The sequence below is a fragment of the Musca vetustissima genome, unplaced genomic scaffold, assembly GCF_032173495.1.
Source record: "Musca vetustissima isolate MV318-11 ecotype Yass unplaced genomic scaffold, APGP_CSIRO_Mvet_v1 utg37654, whole genome shotgun sequence".
Lineage (NCBI taxonomy): Eukaryota > Metazoa > Arthropoda > Insecta > Diptera > Muscidae > Musca > Musca vetustissima.
Genome location: NW_026876175.1, coordinates 991 through 18,800, shown reverse-complemented (window position 1 = coordinate 18,800; position 17,810 = coordinate 991). Strand labels below are relative to the sequence as shown.

Here is a 17,810-nt window from a genome sequence, read left to right as displayed (position 1 = left end):
TCATAATGAGGACCCATAGTGAAATTTGATGGAGAATAATTTTTTCAATGCTATGAAACCTCTAAAATTAAAAATTATGGAAGATATGGCCGCTAAATCAAAGTAACCTTCATTAAGAAGTATGTTATTACGTGCAAAAATTGAAACCGATTTTTTGTTGGTATGTTTTATATTTATCGATTTCATTTATTCGGTGACACATAATGAAATTTTATGGAGAATATTTTTTCCATTGGTACCGAGGCTCTTAAATAAAGTCCTAAAGGAAAAATTTTCAGAATTTGAAACGTACAAAGTTAACACTAGTATTTTACTTTCTCTTGTTAAGAGATATTGTCTGTAACATCTATTATATATAGCGGTTTTTTCCTAAAGCGAACTTCTAGTGAAATTCGAAGCATAATATTTTTCCATTGGCCTCGATCCGCTAAAACCACAATCTGAAGAAGTAATTGACAAATGTTGCCAAACATTCGAAAAAATTTAAAATAATTTATAGACAAACATTGCTTTTAAAATGTTCCGTCTTTGACTTAAGAACAAATTATTATTAATCAAATTTGTCATACGCCCATACATATGAATCCCTACAAAATAATCTAAAGTGGTTGGCAACAACCGTTCTGTAACAAACCAGCTAAGTAAGTAGGGTTGGCAACACCTAACATAATGTAAATGTAAACAAACAAATGTAAAAACGTCCTATTTGCTAACTATTGAGATAAATACCAAATTATAGCCCATATTTTAAGGTGTTATATTATAGCTACAGATTTCTTTTGTTCGTGGACCTATAGTAAAATTTTATGGAAAATATTTTTCTCATTGACATCATATCTGAGAAATGAAAAAGTATTGTAGATATGACCAGAAATTCAATATAAACGCTATGCTTTGGAGTTTTCTTGTGTTGCCAAATTGATACCCATATTTAGTTGTTATATACCATACCCGTATTTAGGAAACGAGATAGACACATGGTTCCTTTTGAGAATATGCATAGAATCACTTTTTAAGTCGATTTATGCATGTCCGTCCGTCTGTCCATGTATTTTTGTGAACAAAGTATAGGTCGCATTTATGATCCGATTTGAATGAAATTTGGCATAGGTCACTTATTCGGCCCAAGGACGAACCCTATTGAAATTGGGAAAAATCGGTTCAGATTTAGATATAGCTCCCATATATATATTTAACCGATTTAATGTAAACGGTCCCTATATATCCTTCTATTTGCACGAAATTTGGTACAGCCTAATCATTTAGGTCTAGAATGATGCCTGCCAAATTTCGTGAAAATCGGTCCAGATTTAGATAGAGCTCCCATATATAGTTTCGTCCGATTTCATGTAAATGGTGCCCCCAAAGTCCCTATATATCCTTCGATTTGCACAAAATTTGGCATAACGTACTGAATTAAGCTTAAAGTGATGTCTGCCAAGTTTCAAGAAAATCGGTCCAGATTTAGATATAGCTCCCATATATAGTTTCGTCCGATTTCATGTAAATGGTGCCCCAAAGTCCCTATATATCTTTCGATTTGCACGAAATTTGGCATAACGTACTGAATTGAGCCTAGAATGATGCCTGCCAAGTTTCGTGAAAATCGGTCCAGATTTAGATATAGCTCCCATATATAGTTTCGTCCGATTTCATGTAAATGGTGCACCAAAATCCCTATATATCTTTCGATTTGCACGAAATTTGGCATAACGTACTGAATTAAGCCTAGAGTGATGTCTGCCAAGTTTCAAGAAAATCGGTCCAGATTTAGATATAGCTCCCATATATAGTTTTGACCGATTTCATGTAAATGGTGCCCCAAAGTCCCTATATGTCTTTCGATTTGCCCGAAATTTGGCATAACGTACTGAATTGAGCCTAGAATGATGCCTGCCAAGTTTCGTGAAAATCGGTCCAGATTTAGATATAGCTCCCATATATAGTTTCGTCCGATTTCATGTAAATGGTGCCCCAAAGTCCCTATATATCCTTCGATTTGCACGAAATTTGGCATAACGTACTGAATTGAGCCTAGAGTGATATCTGCCTTGTTTCGTGAAAATGGGTTCAGATTTAGATATAATAATAATAATTTAGATTGATTTTAAGTAATTGACGCACCAAGGAACCAAACGTTCTGAAATTAGTATAACCTTACCTGTGACAAGTGTGTTTGAAATCGCATAATATTTGGATAGAGCTTCCATATATATTTTCGCCCGATTTCAAGTAAATTGGGCATCAAACTCCTCATGTTAGTCAGATTGACATCAAATTTTGCACAACGTACAAAATTGAGCATAGAATTACGTAGTTGCGGTTTCTAGAAGTACAGGCATAGCCCAACGGATGACCTATTTATATTTGTTTGAAGTCGATTTACATTCTTTATGGACAGATCTAGGTAGATTCACATTTAGATAAATATAACATATTATATTTCATCCAATTTCATGTTAATAGTCCTGTTTAATATACCCATAGTGGTGAAGGGTATCATATAGTCGGCCCCGTCCGACTTTACTACTTTCCTTACTGGTTTATTATTAAATATTGTATTTACAAATTTTTTTTCTTCGAAGACCTATAGTGAAATTCGATGTAGATTACAATTTTCATTGGCATCAATGCTCTAGAATAAAGTTCCGACGTATACATTGTGAAACTTTGAAACCTACTGTGGAATATCAAAACTTTTTTATGTACTCAACTATATATTGATATTTACGATTACTTATAATATATGCCGACTTCATTTGTTCGGAGACCTATAGTGAAATTTTATGGAGAACATTTTTGCCATTAACATCAGGATCCCAAAGTGCAGTGCTGGGGCGCTTTTTGCCAGATTTTGAAACCTTCTAAATAAAATGGAAAATAATCATATTCCGCATACATTTCCTGCATCACCTATTATAAATTCCGATTTTTTGTTAATGTAGACCCATAATGAAATTTGATGGAGAATATTTTTTCCATTGCCACAAATCCTCAAAAATAAAGTTCCGGTGGACATATTGTCGAATTTTTTAACTTACTGTGAAATATCGAAAATATTTTAGGTACTCAAATTGTTTCCCCTTTTTTAGGCTTATGGATAATACATACCGATTTCGTTTGTTCGGTGACCTATAGTGAAATTTGATGGAGAATATTTTTTCCATTGAAACTTAACACCTAGGATGAAGTTCCGGGGGACATATAGTCAAATTTTGAAACTAACTGTCAAAAAACAAAATTATTTTATTTACTCAAATTGTTTCCGATATTTTCAGGTTATATACAATACATACCCATATCGTTTGTTCGGTGGCCTATAGTGAAATTTGATGGAGAATATTTTTTCCATTACTATCAGGACTCTAAAATTAGTTATTATTCAACATTTTGCTACTTTTCGAAAATCATTTGTATATTTTCCAGTAAAATTCGAAAGTGAAAACTCGGAAAAGTATCCACATTTATAGTTCCGACATATTTTTTAAATATATAATTTAAAAAATCCATATACTATAGCTCAGATAGTCCCTTAAAAAATATTCCCCGATAAATAACATTTAATGGGCAAAATCTGGTAACACCTTTTTATCTATGGTTAGAGAGGGGAAATCACATTAAATGGCATGTGACTTAGCATAGATACCAACCCATTGCAAATACCAGAAACAACAGCATTGCCAACAACAACAAATTATCCAAATTCAATTCAACACACCTTCTACAAATATTTTGTATTATTGCTTCGGAAAATTTTTTTTTAAAAATCCACGCCTTCTGGTAGAGCCTTAAAAATAATTTTTAAAAAATCCACGCCTTCTGGTAGAGCCTTAAAAATAATTTTTAAAAAATCCACGCCTTCTGGTAGAGCCTTAAAAATAATTTTTAAAAAATCCACGCCTTCTGGTAGAGCCTTAAAAATAATTTTTAAAAAATCCACGCCTTCTGGTAGAGCCTTAAAAATAATTTTTAAAAAATCCACGCCTTCTGGTAGAGCCTTAAAAATAATTTTTAAAAAATCCACGCCTTCTGGTAGAGCCTTAAAAATAATTTTTAAAAAATCCACGCCTTCTGGTAGAGCCTTAAAAATAATTTTTAAAAAATCCACGCCTTCTGGTAGAGCCTTAAAAATAATTTTTAAAAAATCCACGCCTTCTGGTAGAGCCTTAAAAATAATTTTTAAAAAATCCACGCCTTCTGGTAGAGCCTTAAAAATAATTTTTAAAAAATCCACGCCTTCTGGTAGAGCCTTAAAAATAATTTTTAAAAAATCCACGCCTTCTGGTAGAGCCTTAAAAATAATTTTTAAAAAATCCACGCCTTCTGGTAGAGCCTTAAAAATAATTTTTAAAAAATCCACGCCTTCTGGTAGAGCCTTAAAAATAATTTTTAAAAAATCCACGCCTTCTGGTAGAGCCTTAAAAATAATTTTTAAAAAATCCACGCCTTCTGGTAGAGCCTTAAAAATAATTTTTAAAAAATCCACGCCTTCTGGTAGAGTCTTAAAAATAATTTTTAAAAAATCCACGCCTTCTGGTAGAGCCTTAAAAATAATTTTTAAAAAATCCACGCCTTCTGGTAGAGCCTTAAAAATAATTTTTAAAAAATCCACGCCTTCTGGTAGTGCCTTAAAAATAATTTTTAAAAAATCCACGCCTTCTGGTAGAGCCTTAAAAATAATTTTTAAAAAATCCACGCCTTCTGGTAGAGCCTTAAAAATAATTTTTAAAAAATCCACGCCTTCTGGTAGAGCCTTAAAAATAATTTTTAAAAAATCCACGCCTTCTGGTAGAGCCTTAAAAATAATTTTTAAAAAATCCACGCCTTCTGGTAGAGCCTTAAAAATAATTTTTAAAAAATCCACGCCTTCTGGTAGAGCCTTAAAAATAATTTTTAAAAAATCCACGCCTTCTGGTAGAGTCTTAAAAATAATTTTTAAAAAATCCACGCCTTCTGGTAGAGCCTTAAAAATAATTTTTAAAAAATCCACGCCTTCTGGTAGAGCCTTAAAAATAATTTTTAAAAAATCCACGCCTTCTGGTAGAGCCTTAAAAATAATTTTTAAAAAATCCACGCCTTCTGGTAGAGCCTTAAAAATAATTTTTAAAAAATCCACGCCTTCTGGTAGAGCCTTAAAAATAATTTTTAAAAAATCCACGCCTTCTGGTAGAGCCTTAAAAATAATTTTTAAAAAATCCACGCCTTCTGGTAGAGCCTTAAAAATAATTTTTAAAAAATCCACGCCTTCTGGTAGAGCCTTAAAAATAATTTTTAAAAAATCCACGCCTTCTGGTAGAGTCTTAAAAATAATTTTTAAAAAATCCACGCCTTCTGGTAGAGCCTTAAAAATAATTTTTAAAAAATCCACGCCTTCTGGTAGAGCCTTAAAAATAATTTTTAAAAAATCCACGCCTTCTGGTAGAGCCTTAAAAATAATTTTTAAAAAATCCACGCCTTCTGGTAGAGTCTTAAAAATAATTTTTAAAAAATCCACGCCTTCTGGTAGAGCCTTAAAAATAATTTTTAAAAAATCCACGCCTTCTGGTAGAGCCTTAAAAATAATTTTTAAAAAATCCACGCCTTCTGGTAGAGCCTTAAAAATAATTCTTAAAAAATCCACGCCTTCTGGTAGAGCTTTAAAAAAATCCACGTCTTGTGGTAGAGCCTTAAAAAATCCACGCCTTCTGGTAGAGCCTTAAAAATAATTTTTAAAAAACGTTGGGCGCCATTTTCCTTTGCGTATTAAATAAAATTTAATTTTTTCTTAGATACTTTTTTATTTTTTCAATAATTTAATTGAGGTATGCCTCCAAGAGTCTTATGCCGATTTAAATACTGTCCCTCAAACAGTCTACAAACTAAAAGAAAAATAATTACATTTTGTACAAAAGAAAATTAAAATAAATAATTTCCAATAAAATTCAAGAAAATTGATAGAAAACTTAACCCTAAAATCTGCATCTGACCACCACCCCACTTCCCTAGGGAATTTCCTTTAGACTCCACATAGCCATAATTTTCGGTACCCTTCCACCATTGCCAGACACCACCAAAACGCTCCGGATTTGATAGAGGATCGGAATATGGTACCCTAGCCGAAGTCCGCGCTTGACGTTTCAGCACATCAACCTCTTGGGAAAGAAATTGCACCTGCAGAGGATAGAGATTTGCCAAATTATAACGTTCGCAGGGATCCTTCTCCAAATTAAAGAAACATGGCGCTCGCAAGGGTTCGCATTTATAGATTTCCTGTTCATAATCTTCGGAGTTTGTGGGACAGTTATGGGTTGCCTCTCTCCGTAATCTATTGATGAGGTCCACACCAAGTTGCGTACTTCCCAGAGCCTGATGGACCGGCGACGATAATACCTCTTGAGCATAGGTCTTTGCCAAAGGGTGGATTTCATTGAAGTCAATATCACCCAGCCAGTTGTCATATTGCCCGGCAAATGAGGAACCATTAACATATTTCAAATTGCCACGCATATATGAACTATAGCCGAAGATGGTATCCAAAACGTGAATTAAGCTGCGAGGTTGAGGATCCAAGGCTTCGCTCAGTGAAGGCCATAAATTCACTCCATCCAATTGTAAATGTTTTGGTACGGCTACGCCAGCTGCCGCAGCTAAGGTGGGTAACCAATCTATGGCATGGGCCACTTGATTTGAGACATAATTTTTCCTCCTCAGCATGGGACTCCATATGGCACCGGCGGAACGTACACCACCCTCCCAGGGTGATTCTTTTTGCTGGAAGAAGTGAATAAAAAATAAGTTCCGAATTAAATAATGAAATTAAAAAGGATCGAACTTACCCCCCTAAATGGATAATTGGAACCAGCATTGGAGTGAATACCCACCGTGGGTGCACCATTATCGGAATACAGAAGAATTATCGTGTTATTCAATATACCCTTGTCCTTGAGAGCGGTTACAGTCTGGCCCACACTTTGATCCAAACGGGAAACCATGGCTGGAAAAAAGGGCAAAAAAACGATATTTGTTCAGTAGGCTTCAAAATCTGACAATATGTCCCTCGAAACTTCATTCTAGCGGATTAATGTTAAAGGAAAATATATTCTCCATCAAATTTCACTATGGGTTACCGAACAAGTTAAATCGGCATCAATAATATATATTCCGAAAATATGGGAAACAATGTGCGTCATTAAAATATTTTTTCTTTTGTTGCCGTATGTTTCAATAATTGACCATATCTCCCTTGAAAATTTATTTTAGAGGATTGTAGCCAAAGGAAAAACGATTCTCCATCGAATTTCACTATAGGTCAACGAACAAATGAAATCAGTATATATAATATATATCAGAAAAAATCGGTTCCAACTTGCATATATAGGAAAATTTTTTTTCTTTATGTTACATTCGATTTTTGGACCAAATCTCCCACAAAACTATCATCTAGGTATTCGATGTCAATGGAAAATATATTCTCCATCAAATTTCATTAGGGGTCCACTTTAAGAAAAAATCGGTATATATTATATATAATCCGAAAAGATCGGAAACAATGTAAGTACAAAAAAATATTTTTAATTTTCTTTAGTATGTTTCATAACATGACAATTTATTCATCGGAACATTATTTTAGAGGCTTGATGTCAATGGAAAATATATTCTCCATCGAATTTCACTATAGGTCCTCAAACAAAAAAAATCGGTATATATAATATATATCAGAAAAAAGTCGGTTCCAACTTGCCTATATTTGAATTATTTTCTTTGTTGTGTTACATTTAATTTTTTTCGTCAAATCTCCCACAAAGGTACCTCCAAGGAGTTTGATGTCAATGGAAAATATGTTCCTCATAAAATTTCACTAGGGGTCCACGTTAGGAACATATCGGTATATCTAACATATTTTCCAGAAAATATCGGAAACAATGTGAGCGAATAAAATATTTTTTGTTTTGTTCGTGTGTTTCAAAATTGCACAGTATTTCCCTTAGGTTTTCATTCTGGGGCCTTGATTTCAATGTCAAAGGTACCTCCAAGGAGTTTGATGTCAATGGAAAATATGTTCCGCATAAAATTTCACTATGGGTCCACGTTAGGAAAAAATCGGTATATCTAATATATAATACAGAAAATATCTTCGACAATATAAGCAAATAAAATATTGTTTGTTTTGTTCGTGAGTTTCAAAATTGCGAAGTATTTCCCTTAGGGCCTCATTTTGGCACCTTGATGTCAATGGAAAAAATATTCTCCATAAAATTCCACTATAGGTCACCGAACAAAAGAAATCTGTAGCTATAGCGTAGCACCATAAAATATGCCATACAATATCGCATTTTGCTCAATAGCTATGAAATAGGCCGTTTTTACATTCGATTGTTTACATTAAGTTCATGTTAAGTGTTGCCAACCTCTTTGCGATTATTTTGTATTGATTCATAGGTATAAGCGTATGGCAAATTTGATAAATAAATTTTTTTCTGATGAAAAACATAGCAAATTTTAGTAACAATGTTTGGATATTAAATATTTTACTTTTTTTTTGGAATGTTTGATATAATTTTGCAATATTTTCCGCAGGTTTTGATTTTTGCGGGTCGTGGTCAATGTAGAAAATATTCTCCACAAAATTTCACTAGAGGTTCACTTCAAGAAAATATTGCTATGTATAATAGGTTATGCCGAAAATATCTCTAAAAAATATGATAATATAAAATATTTTTCTTATCTTCGTAAGTTTAAAAATCGCAAAATATTTCCCTTGGGACCTAATATTTGGGCCTTGACGTTAATGAGAAAAATATTCTCGATAAAATTTCATTATTTGTGTGTATAAGAAAAAATTGATAAATTGTGTATCCTTTGAATTTGTGGCCATATCTCTGAAAACTCCTCATATTAGGACTTTGATGTCAATGGAAAAAATATTCTCCATAAAATTTCACTATGGGTCAACGAACAAAAGAAATCTATAGATATAGTGTAAACCCCATAAAATATGCCATATAATATGGTATTTAACTCAAAGGCTAGCCAGTAGGCCGTGTTTACACTTGATTGTTTACATTAAGCTCATGTTAGGTGTTGCCAACCTCTTTGCGATTATTTTGTAGTGATTCTTAAGTATAAGCGTATGTCAAATTTGATAAATCATAACTTTCTCGAAAGAAAAAGACTGGATATTTAAGTAACAATGTTTAAATACAAAATACTTCAATTTTTATCGAGTGTTTAGCAAAATTAGCCAATATTACCCTCCGATTTTGATTCTAGAGGGTCGATGTGAATGGAAAAAATATTTGTCTTCAAATTTTAGCAGAGCTTTACTTTCGGAATAAGTCACAATATATAATAGATGATATAGAAAATATCTCTAAACCCGATGAAATAATAAATGTGGGTCCAAATATCTTCATATAAGGAGCTATTTCAACGTAGCTTTTCTTTTGTATTACTGGTCATATCTGCCATAATTCTTCATTTTAGATCTTTGATGTTAATGAGAAAAATATTATCCATTAAATTTCACTATAGGCCACCGCACAAATAAAATCGGTATTTAGAATATATACCAATAAAATGTTGGTCGAAATATCTTCATATACGAATCTACTTCGACGTAGATTTTCTTTTGTATTACTAGCCATATTTTCCACAACTCTTCATTTTAGAGGTTCGATGTAAATGAGAAAAATATTCTCCATCAAATTTTACTATAGGTCACCGAACAAATGAAATCGGTATTTAGAACACATAACCATAAAATGTAGATCCCAATATCTTCATATAAGAATCTACTTCTACGTAGCTTTTCTTTTGTATTACTGGTCATATTAAGTTCATGTCATAATTCTTCATTTTAGAGGTTGGATGTTGTTGAGAAAAATATTCTCCACTAAATTTCACTATGGATCGCCGAACAAACGAAGTCGGCATTTTGAATATATATCAACAAAATGTGGGCCCCAATATCTTCATATAAGAATCTACTTGAACATAGCTATTCTTTTGTATTAATGATCATATCAGCCATAATTCTTCATTTTAGAGGTTTGATGTAAATGGGAAAAATATCCGCCATAAAATTTCACCATGGGCCTCCGACTAACTCAAGTCCCTAGCTGTAATACAGCATTCTCAAATGGGGCTTATATTGCTGCATATTGTTGAAATATCTATGGATTAGGGCGTTTTTACATTCATTGTTTGTATCAGCTGTATGCAAAGTGTTGCCAACCCCTAAAAGTGTTTTTAAATAATCCACGCCTAGATGTAGACCCCTAAAAGTGTTTTTAAATAATCCAAGCCTAGATGTAGACCCCTAAAAGTGTTTTTAAATAATCCAAGCCTAGATGTAGATCCCTAAAAGTGTTTTTAAATAATCCAAGCCTAGATGTAGACCCCTAAAAGTTTTTTTAAATAATCCAAGCCTAGATGTAGACCCTTAAAAGTGTTTTTAAATAATCCACGCCTAGATGTAGACCCCTAAAAGTGTTTTTAAATAATCCACGCCTAGATGTAGACCCCTAAAAACATTTTTAAATAATCCACGCCTAGATGTAGACCCCTAAAAACATTTTTAAATAATCCACGCCTAGATGTAGACCCCTAAAAGTGTTTTTAAATAATCCACGCCTAGATGTAGACCCCTAAAAACATTTTTAAATAATCCACGCCTAGATGTAGACCCCTAAAAGTGTTTTTAAATAATCCACGCCTAGATGTAGACCCCTAAAAACATTTTTAAATAATCCACGCCTAGATGTAGACCCCTAAAAACATTTTTAAATAATCCACGCCCTAAAAGAGTTTTAAAATAATCCACGCCTAGATGTTGACCCCTAAAAGTGTTTTTAAATAATCCACGCCTAAATGTAGACCCCTAAACGGGTTTTTAAATAATCCAAGCCTAGATGTAGATCCCTAAAAGTGTTTTTAAATAATCCAAGCCTAGATGTAGACCCCTAAAAGTGTTTTTAAATAATCCAAGCCTAGATGTAGATCCCTAAAAGTGTTTTTAAATAATCCAAGCCTAGATGTAGACCCCTAAACGGGTTTTTAAATAATCCACGCCTAGATGTAAACCCCTAAAAATAATCCAAAATTACCTGCATATGCCCTCCTCTTGGGATCCGAAATATATTGGAATTTCTCCAAATCCTCCTCCAATACTTCCATGGGATTATCTTCATTGCCCGTATGGACAGCCAAATGGCTCATAAGCAAAAACAGCGGACGATCTGTATCATGTTCATCGATTATACGAACAGCTTCTTGGGTAAATAGATCTGTGGCATAGATACCATTTACCTCAGGCATGGGATCCAAGTCATTGCGCAAATCCAGTCCGGAAATATTTCTTTGCTAAAACGGGACACATATTTTTAATTTTCCAGACGTTAGGGTAGAATGTTTTTTTGCTTACCACTATTTTCATTGTGTGATCAAAATAACCAATATAACCCGAATAATACCCATAGTGATGATCAAATCCACGATACAGCGGTGTCATTTCCCGATCATAGAAACCCAAATGCCATTTACCCACCAAATTTGTGGAATAGCCAGCATCGCGAAATATCTCGGGCATCAAATGTTCGTCGAGTGGCAGACCCCAGGGTTCGTCGTTGATGATAACAAAGTGTTGGGTGCCTAAGAGTGGGGAGGGAGGTAAATTTTAATTTTTTATGAGTCGAAAAATTAGTTCGGAAATTGCTTACCCGTGTGTATGGGATATTTCCCCGTCAAAAGTGAAGCTCTCGAGGGGGTACACAAACTCGGTACATAGTGTTTATTGAGGATGATGCCATTATAGGCCAGAGCATCAATGTTGGGTGTTAGAAACTGATCGGAACCATGGAAGCTGACATCATTGAAGCCCTAGAAAAATTCAAAAATATTTTTTGAAAAATCCAGGTCTTCTGGTAGACCGCTAAAAATAATTTTTAATAAAATCTCCTCTACTTACCATATCATCAATAAGAATTATAACAATATTCGGTTTCTCACTCTGCCTCCGTTGATGGGCATTTACATGTCGGACAGCTCCCATCAGCTGTAGCAGAAGCAGTAGCAGCATAGACATCAACCTCAGATACCGGCCCCTCCAAGAATTGTAACGATGACTCATATTCTAGGCCAACAAGTGGGAATAACCAACTAAGCTGTCCTCCTCCAAGTCGTAGTCGAAGTGGTTGCAGTAGCTTGTACTAGTTTCAAGTTCAATAACGGTTGGGGGTTTTTTCCAATTCGAATGGCCGGCACAATGAAACCATAAGAATAATTCTTTATGGAACCGGTTAGAGATGTCAACAATCCTTCCTTGCACAACAAAAAATGACTGATGTTTTCTGTTAATGGTTGAAGACAAACAAAAATGAAAGTAAAAACCAGAATTTCGGGGAATGGATTCTTTAAAAAAAATAATAAAAAAACATAAACAAAAAATTAAAATTTATTAAAAAATGTGCGGAATATTTAAGCTTGTTAAAGGGTGTAGGATAAAGGGTTTTCCAAAAAGTTTATTTAAAATTTTTTGGTTAAATTTTTATGGTGGTCATATTTCGTATATAACCTGATTTTAGGCATTTGATACCAAAGGAAAAATTATTCCGCATAAAATTTCACTATGGGTCACCGAACAAATTAAATCTCTAAATTCTATATTTATCAACGAAGTATCGGTAAAATTAGGGGCCTCAAATTAAAAAAAAAAAATCTTTAGTTTGGGAAATTTCAAACACTTTTCATTATAGGCACAAATCGAACCCAACTGTTAGGTTTAGGCAGTTGATGTTAATGGAAAAAATATTCTCCAGGAAATTTCAATATAGGTCATAGGTTATATAAATCGGTATATATAATTTTTAATACTGAAATGTCGGTTCCAAATGGATATATCAATCAAAAATGGGTTTTATTAAGTAAACATCACACTTTTTCGGAATCAAGGCCAATATCTCCCACTAGGATTAATTTTAGGCGATTACTCCCGATGGGAACAATATTCTCCATAAAATTTCACTGTGGGTCACCGAACAAATGAAATCTCTAAATTCGATATATATCGATAAATTATCGGTAAAACTAGGGGTCTCAAATAAAAAAAACGTTTTCCTTTTTTTGGAAATTTCAAACATTTTTCATTATAGACCAAATTTGAACACAATTTTTGGGTTTAGGCAATTGATGTTAATGGAAAAAATATTCTCCAGGAAATTTCACTATAGGTCACCGAACAAATGAAATCGGTATATATAATTTTTAACCATCAAATATCGGGTACAAATTGGATATATAAAGTGCAATTCGAAATGTTAAATTTGCATTTTCATGGATTAAAGGCCGATATTTCTCACTAGGATGCATTTTGGGGTATTACTTTCAATGGAAAAAATATTCCCATAAAATTTCACTATGGGTCATCGACCAGATGAAATCTCTAAATGCAATATATATCGATAAATGATTGGTAAAATTAGGAGTCTCACAAGAACAAATTATATATTTAGTTTTTTAGGGAATTTCGAACATTTTTCATTTTGAACCAAAATCGAACCCTTTCTAAGGTTTAGGAACTTGATGTTAATGGAAAAATTATTCCGCAGAAAATTTCACCTTAGGTCACCGAACCAATTAAACAAGTATATATAATTTTGACTGATCAAATATCGGTTACAACATGGATGTATAAACAAAAATACGTTTGCAAAAGTTCAATTTGCATTTTCCTCGATTCAAGGCCAATATCTCCAACTAGGCTGCATTGTAGATGGCTAGTCCCAATGGAAAAATTATTCCGCATAAAATTTCACTATGGGTCACCGAATAAATTAAAACTGTAAAATCGATATTGATCGGCAATACTAGGGGTGTTAAATGAACAAATATTTTTTTTTTGTAAATTTCGAACATTTTTTCATTTTTTGCCAAATTGAAACACACTTCTTGGGTTTGGGCCGTTGATGTTAATGGAGAAAATATTCTCCAGGAAATTTCAAAATAGGTCAGCGAACAAATGAAACTGGTATATATAATTTTTAACGCTGAAATGTTGGTTCCAATGTGGATATATAAACAAAAGTGGGTTTTATTAAGTAAATATCACACTTGTTCGGAATAGAGGCCAATATCTCCCACTAGGATGAATTTTAGGCGATTACTCCGAATGTAAAAATTATTCCGCATAAAATTTCACTATGGGTCACCGAACAAATGAAATCTCTAAATTCGATATTTATCAATAAATTATCAGTTAAACTTGGGGTCTCACAAGAAAAAATTTATATTTTTCTTTTTTGAAAAATTTTAGAGAATTTTCTTATTTTGGGCCAAATCTTGGGTTTAGGTACTAAATGTGAATGGAAAATATATTCTCCAGAAAATTTCACTATAGGTCACCGAACAAATGAAATCGGTATATATAATTTTTCAACGCTGAAATATCGGTTCCAAAGTGGATATATCAAACAAAAATGGGTTTTATTATGTAAACATCACACTTGTTCGGAATTAAGGCCAATATCTCCCACTAGAATACATTTTATGGAATTACTTTCAATGGAAAAATTATTCCGCATAAAATTTCACAATGGGTCACCAAACAAATGAAATCTCTAAATTCGATATTTATCGATAAATTATCGCTTAAATGGGGTCTTAAAGGAAAAAAATAATATTTTTAATTTGTTAGGGAATATCGAACATTTTTTTCATTTTGGGCCAAATTTTAAATCAAATCTTGGGCTTAGGTAGTTAATGTTAATGGAAAAAATACTTTTCAGAAATTTTCAATATAGGTCACCGAAAAGATGAAATCGGTATATATAATTTTTAATGCTGAAATGTCGTTTCCAAATTGATATATCAAACAAAAATGGGCTTTATTAAGTAAAAATCACCCTTGTTCGGAATCAAAGACAATATCTCCTACTAGAATGCATTTTATGGAATTACTCCCAATAAAAAAAATATTCCCCATAAAATTTCGTTATGGGCGACCGAACCAATAACATCTCTAAATTCGATATTTATCGATAAATTATCAGTTAAACATGGGGTCTCGCAAGAAAAATTGATATTTTTCTTTTTTGGGAAATTTTAGAGGATTTTTTTCATTTTGGGTCAAATTCGAAACCAACTCTTAGGTTTAGGCACTTGATATCCATGGAAAATATATTCTCCAGAAAATTCCACTATAGGTTACCGAACAACAGAAATCGGTATATATAATATTTCATGACAAAATATCGGTTACAAATTGAATAAAGAATACCAAAACTATTTATGTAAAATTCACACATTTTGGGAATCAAGGTCAATATCTCCCACTAGGATGCATTTAATGCGATTACTCGTAATGGAAAAAATATTCTCCATAAAATTTCACTATAGGTCACACACCAGTTAAAATCGGTATATATAATATTTAATAATCATATATCGATTACAATTTCTATATATAAAGAACAACTTTTATTAAAGAAATTCTTAGTTGTTTGCAATTAAAGCCAATAAGTTCCATAATACCATATTTTAGAAGGTTGCACCCAATGGAAAAAATATTCCTCAGAAAATTTCATTATAGGTCACCGATGAAACTAAATTGCTATATTTAGTATATACCACTTGAAAATTCACTTCTAATTAGGTTTAGCAGAATAAACTACTTCAAAGTGCTTCATTTAAATATGGGACAAAATCTTCCACAATAGTCCATATCAGGGGATTGGTGTCAATGGAAAATTTATTCTCCATCGAATTTCAATTGTGGGTCACCGAACAAAAGAAATCGATATATATAATATTTTATGATAATAAATCGGTTAGAAGTTGGATATATAACGAAAAATAATTGATATTCATAATTTAGCAAATTTGTATGATTTAATGGCAGAAATTGTCACAAGGCTTCATTTAAGGAGGTTTGCATCAATGGAAGAAATGTTCTCTAGGAAATTTCACTATAGGTTACCGTACGGAAGTCATCGGTATATATAATAATTCACGATGAAATATCGTTTACAAATTGTGTACATAACCAAAAATAGTTATTGAGTTAAATCGTATATTTGCTCGAATTTAAAGGCAATATCTGCCACAAGGCTTTATTTAAGGTGGTTGGTATTAATGATGAAAATATTCTCCACCAAATTTTACTATATGTCAGCGACCAAAGAAAATCGGTATATATAATATTTTACCGTAAAATATCGATTACAAAATGTATACATGAAAAAACATAATTTGTAATGTGAATTATATATTTGTTCAAATTTATTGCCAATATCTGTCACAAGGCTTTATTTTACGAGGTTATTATCAATGGACAAAATATTCTCCGGAAAATTCTACAATAGGTCTCGGACTTAAAAAAATCGGCATACATAATATTTAAGCCCAAAATATTGGTTACAAATTTTGTACAAAAATGAAAATAGTTTTTGAGTTTAATGTGACGTTTTTTCGAAATATATGGCAATATCTGCCCAAAGGTTTCATTTTAGGAGGTTGTTATCAATGGACAAAGTATTCTCCAGGAAATTTTACTATCGGTCCCCGACTAAAAGAAATCGGTACATGGAATATTTTAGCCCGAACTATTGGTTACAAATTGTGTACATAAATAATTCTTTTTTTTTCGTTTTTCTTCATTGTTTTTTGAGTAATCCAACTTAGTGCCACAACTAGTTCCATGTTTCCATTGGGAACATCAGAAAAAAAAATTGTATAAAACTCCATTATGCATACTACCATTTACATGTTTCATTTTAGACAATGTTAAACGATTTCCACTTAATTTGAAGTGCTAGCTAATCAAACTCCACCTTAAAGGTTGGGGAGTTCTTTTTTTTCCAATTCACTATCAAGTATGAATATTGCAATGCCAATGTTGATAGTAGAATAAAAAAATAGTAAACAAATACCAAGGTTAAACGTGAATCTGACAAAACAACAACAACAGCATCGTGTTTGAAAACAAAAAATCATTACCAAGAACATGAGGAAGATAATATCTAACACTTCAGCCCACTTTTGTCTAACTGTCTACTAAACGCAGTAATTATGTTTACCAAGATGGGGGAGGGGGGAAATTAATTTTCAATATTTAATGGTAAACATTAAGTTGGAGAAGATGAAATTTGTTTTGAGATTCAAATGTGAGGGGAAGATTTTTTGATTAGAAACATTTAAAAAAAATTAACTTAAAGAGAATTTTCCCGATCTTTTTTAAATCAATATTTTTTTTAATATCACTTCCCCCCCTTCCGAACCAAAATTTGTTTGTTTATCAAATTTAATTATCTTTTCCAAATTACCTCTTTAAAAAAAAAATGAAACTATAGTGGTTTGACATGACCTATCTTTTGTTACAGTTAATAGTAATGAAATTGTACGAACAAGATAATTAAATGTCTGCAAATATTTTGCAGACACAAACAAATTTTACAACATAATTTACATACAACAAAAATTAACTAATTGCAACAATAATGTGTCTAAAATTTAATTATTTTTTTTTTATTAAAAATAACTGCATTGCTTGCCACTCTTTAAATAATAAGCAGACAAAACGAGGGTAGCATGGCACAATGAATAGGTAGTCCATTTAGCTCAGCTGATGTCTTGATTAACTGTCAAAGTGGGTAATTTCTACATGAAGTCGATGTGCAGTGTTGCCAACCATGTGAAATATTATATGGAAAAATTTGACAGATAATCGAGATAAAAACAAAGGTTTTTGTTTTGATACATCACCTTATAATTGCATCATGGAGGGTAGTTATAAATGTGAAAAATGTAATGGCAATATCTGCCACAAGGCTTCATTATAG

At 32.5% G+C, this 17,810-nt stretch overlaps 1 protein-coding gene across 1 annotated transcript; it reads right to left on the bottom strand.

Annotated features, from left to right (window-relative positions):
* Positions 1 to 5,977: 5,977 nt before the first annotated feature.
* Positions 5,978 to 12,061, bottom strand: LOC133338655 (arylsulfatase B-like; the record flags this gene model as incomplete). Its single annotated transcript, XM_061546822.1, has 6 exons — positions 11,945 to 12,061; positions 11,697 to 11,856; positions 11,402 to 11,628; positions 11,085 to 11,340; positions 6,816 to 6,973; positions 5,978 to 6,750 (listed from the first exon to the last, which is right to left on the bottom strand). Coding segments are annotated over exons 1-6 (1,691 nt in total), but the record flags the coding sequence as incomplete, so codon positions are not given.
* Between the last annotated feature and the right edge of the window lie 5,749 nt (positions 12,062 to 17,810).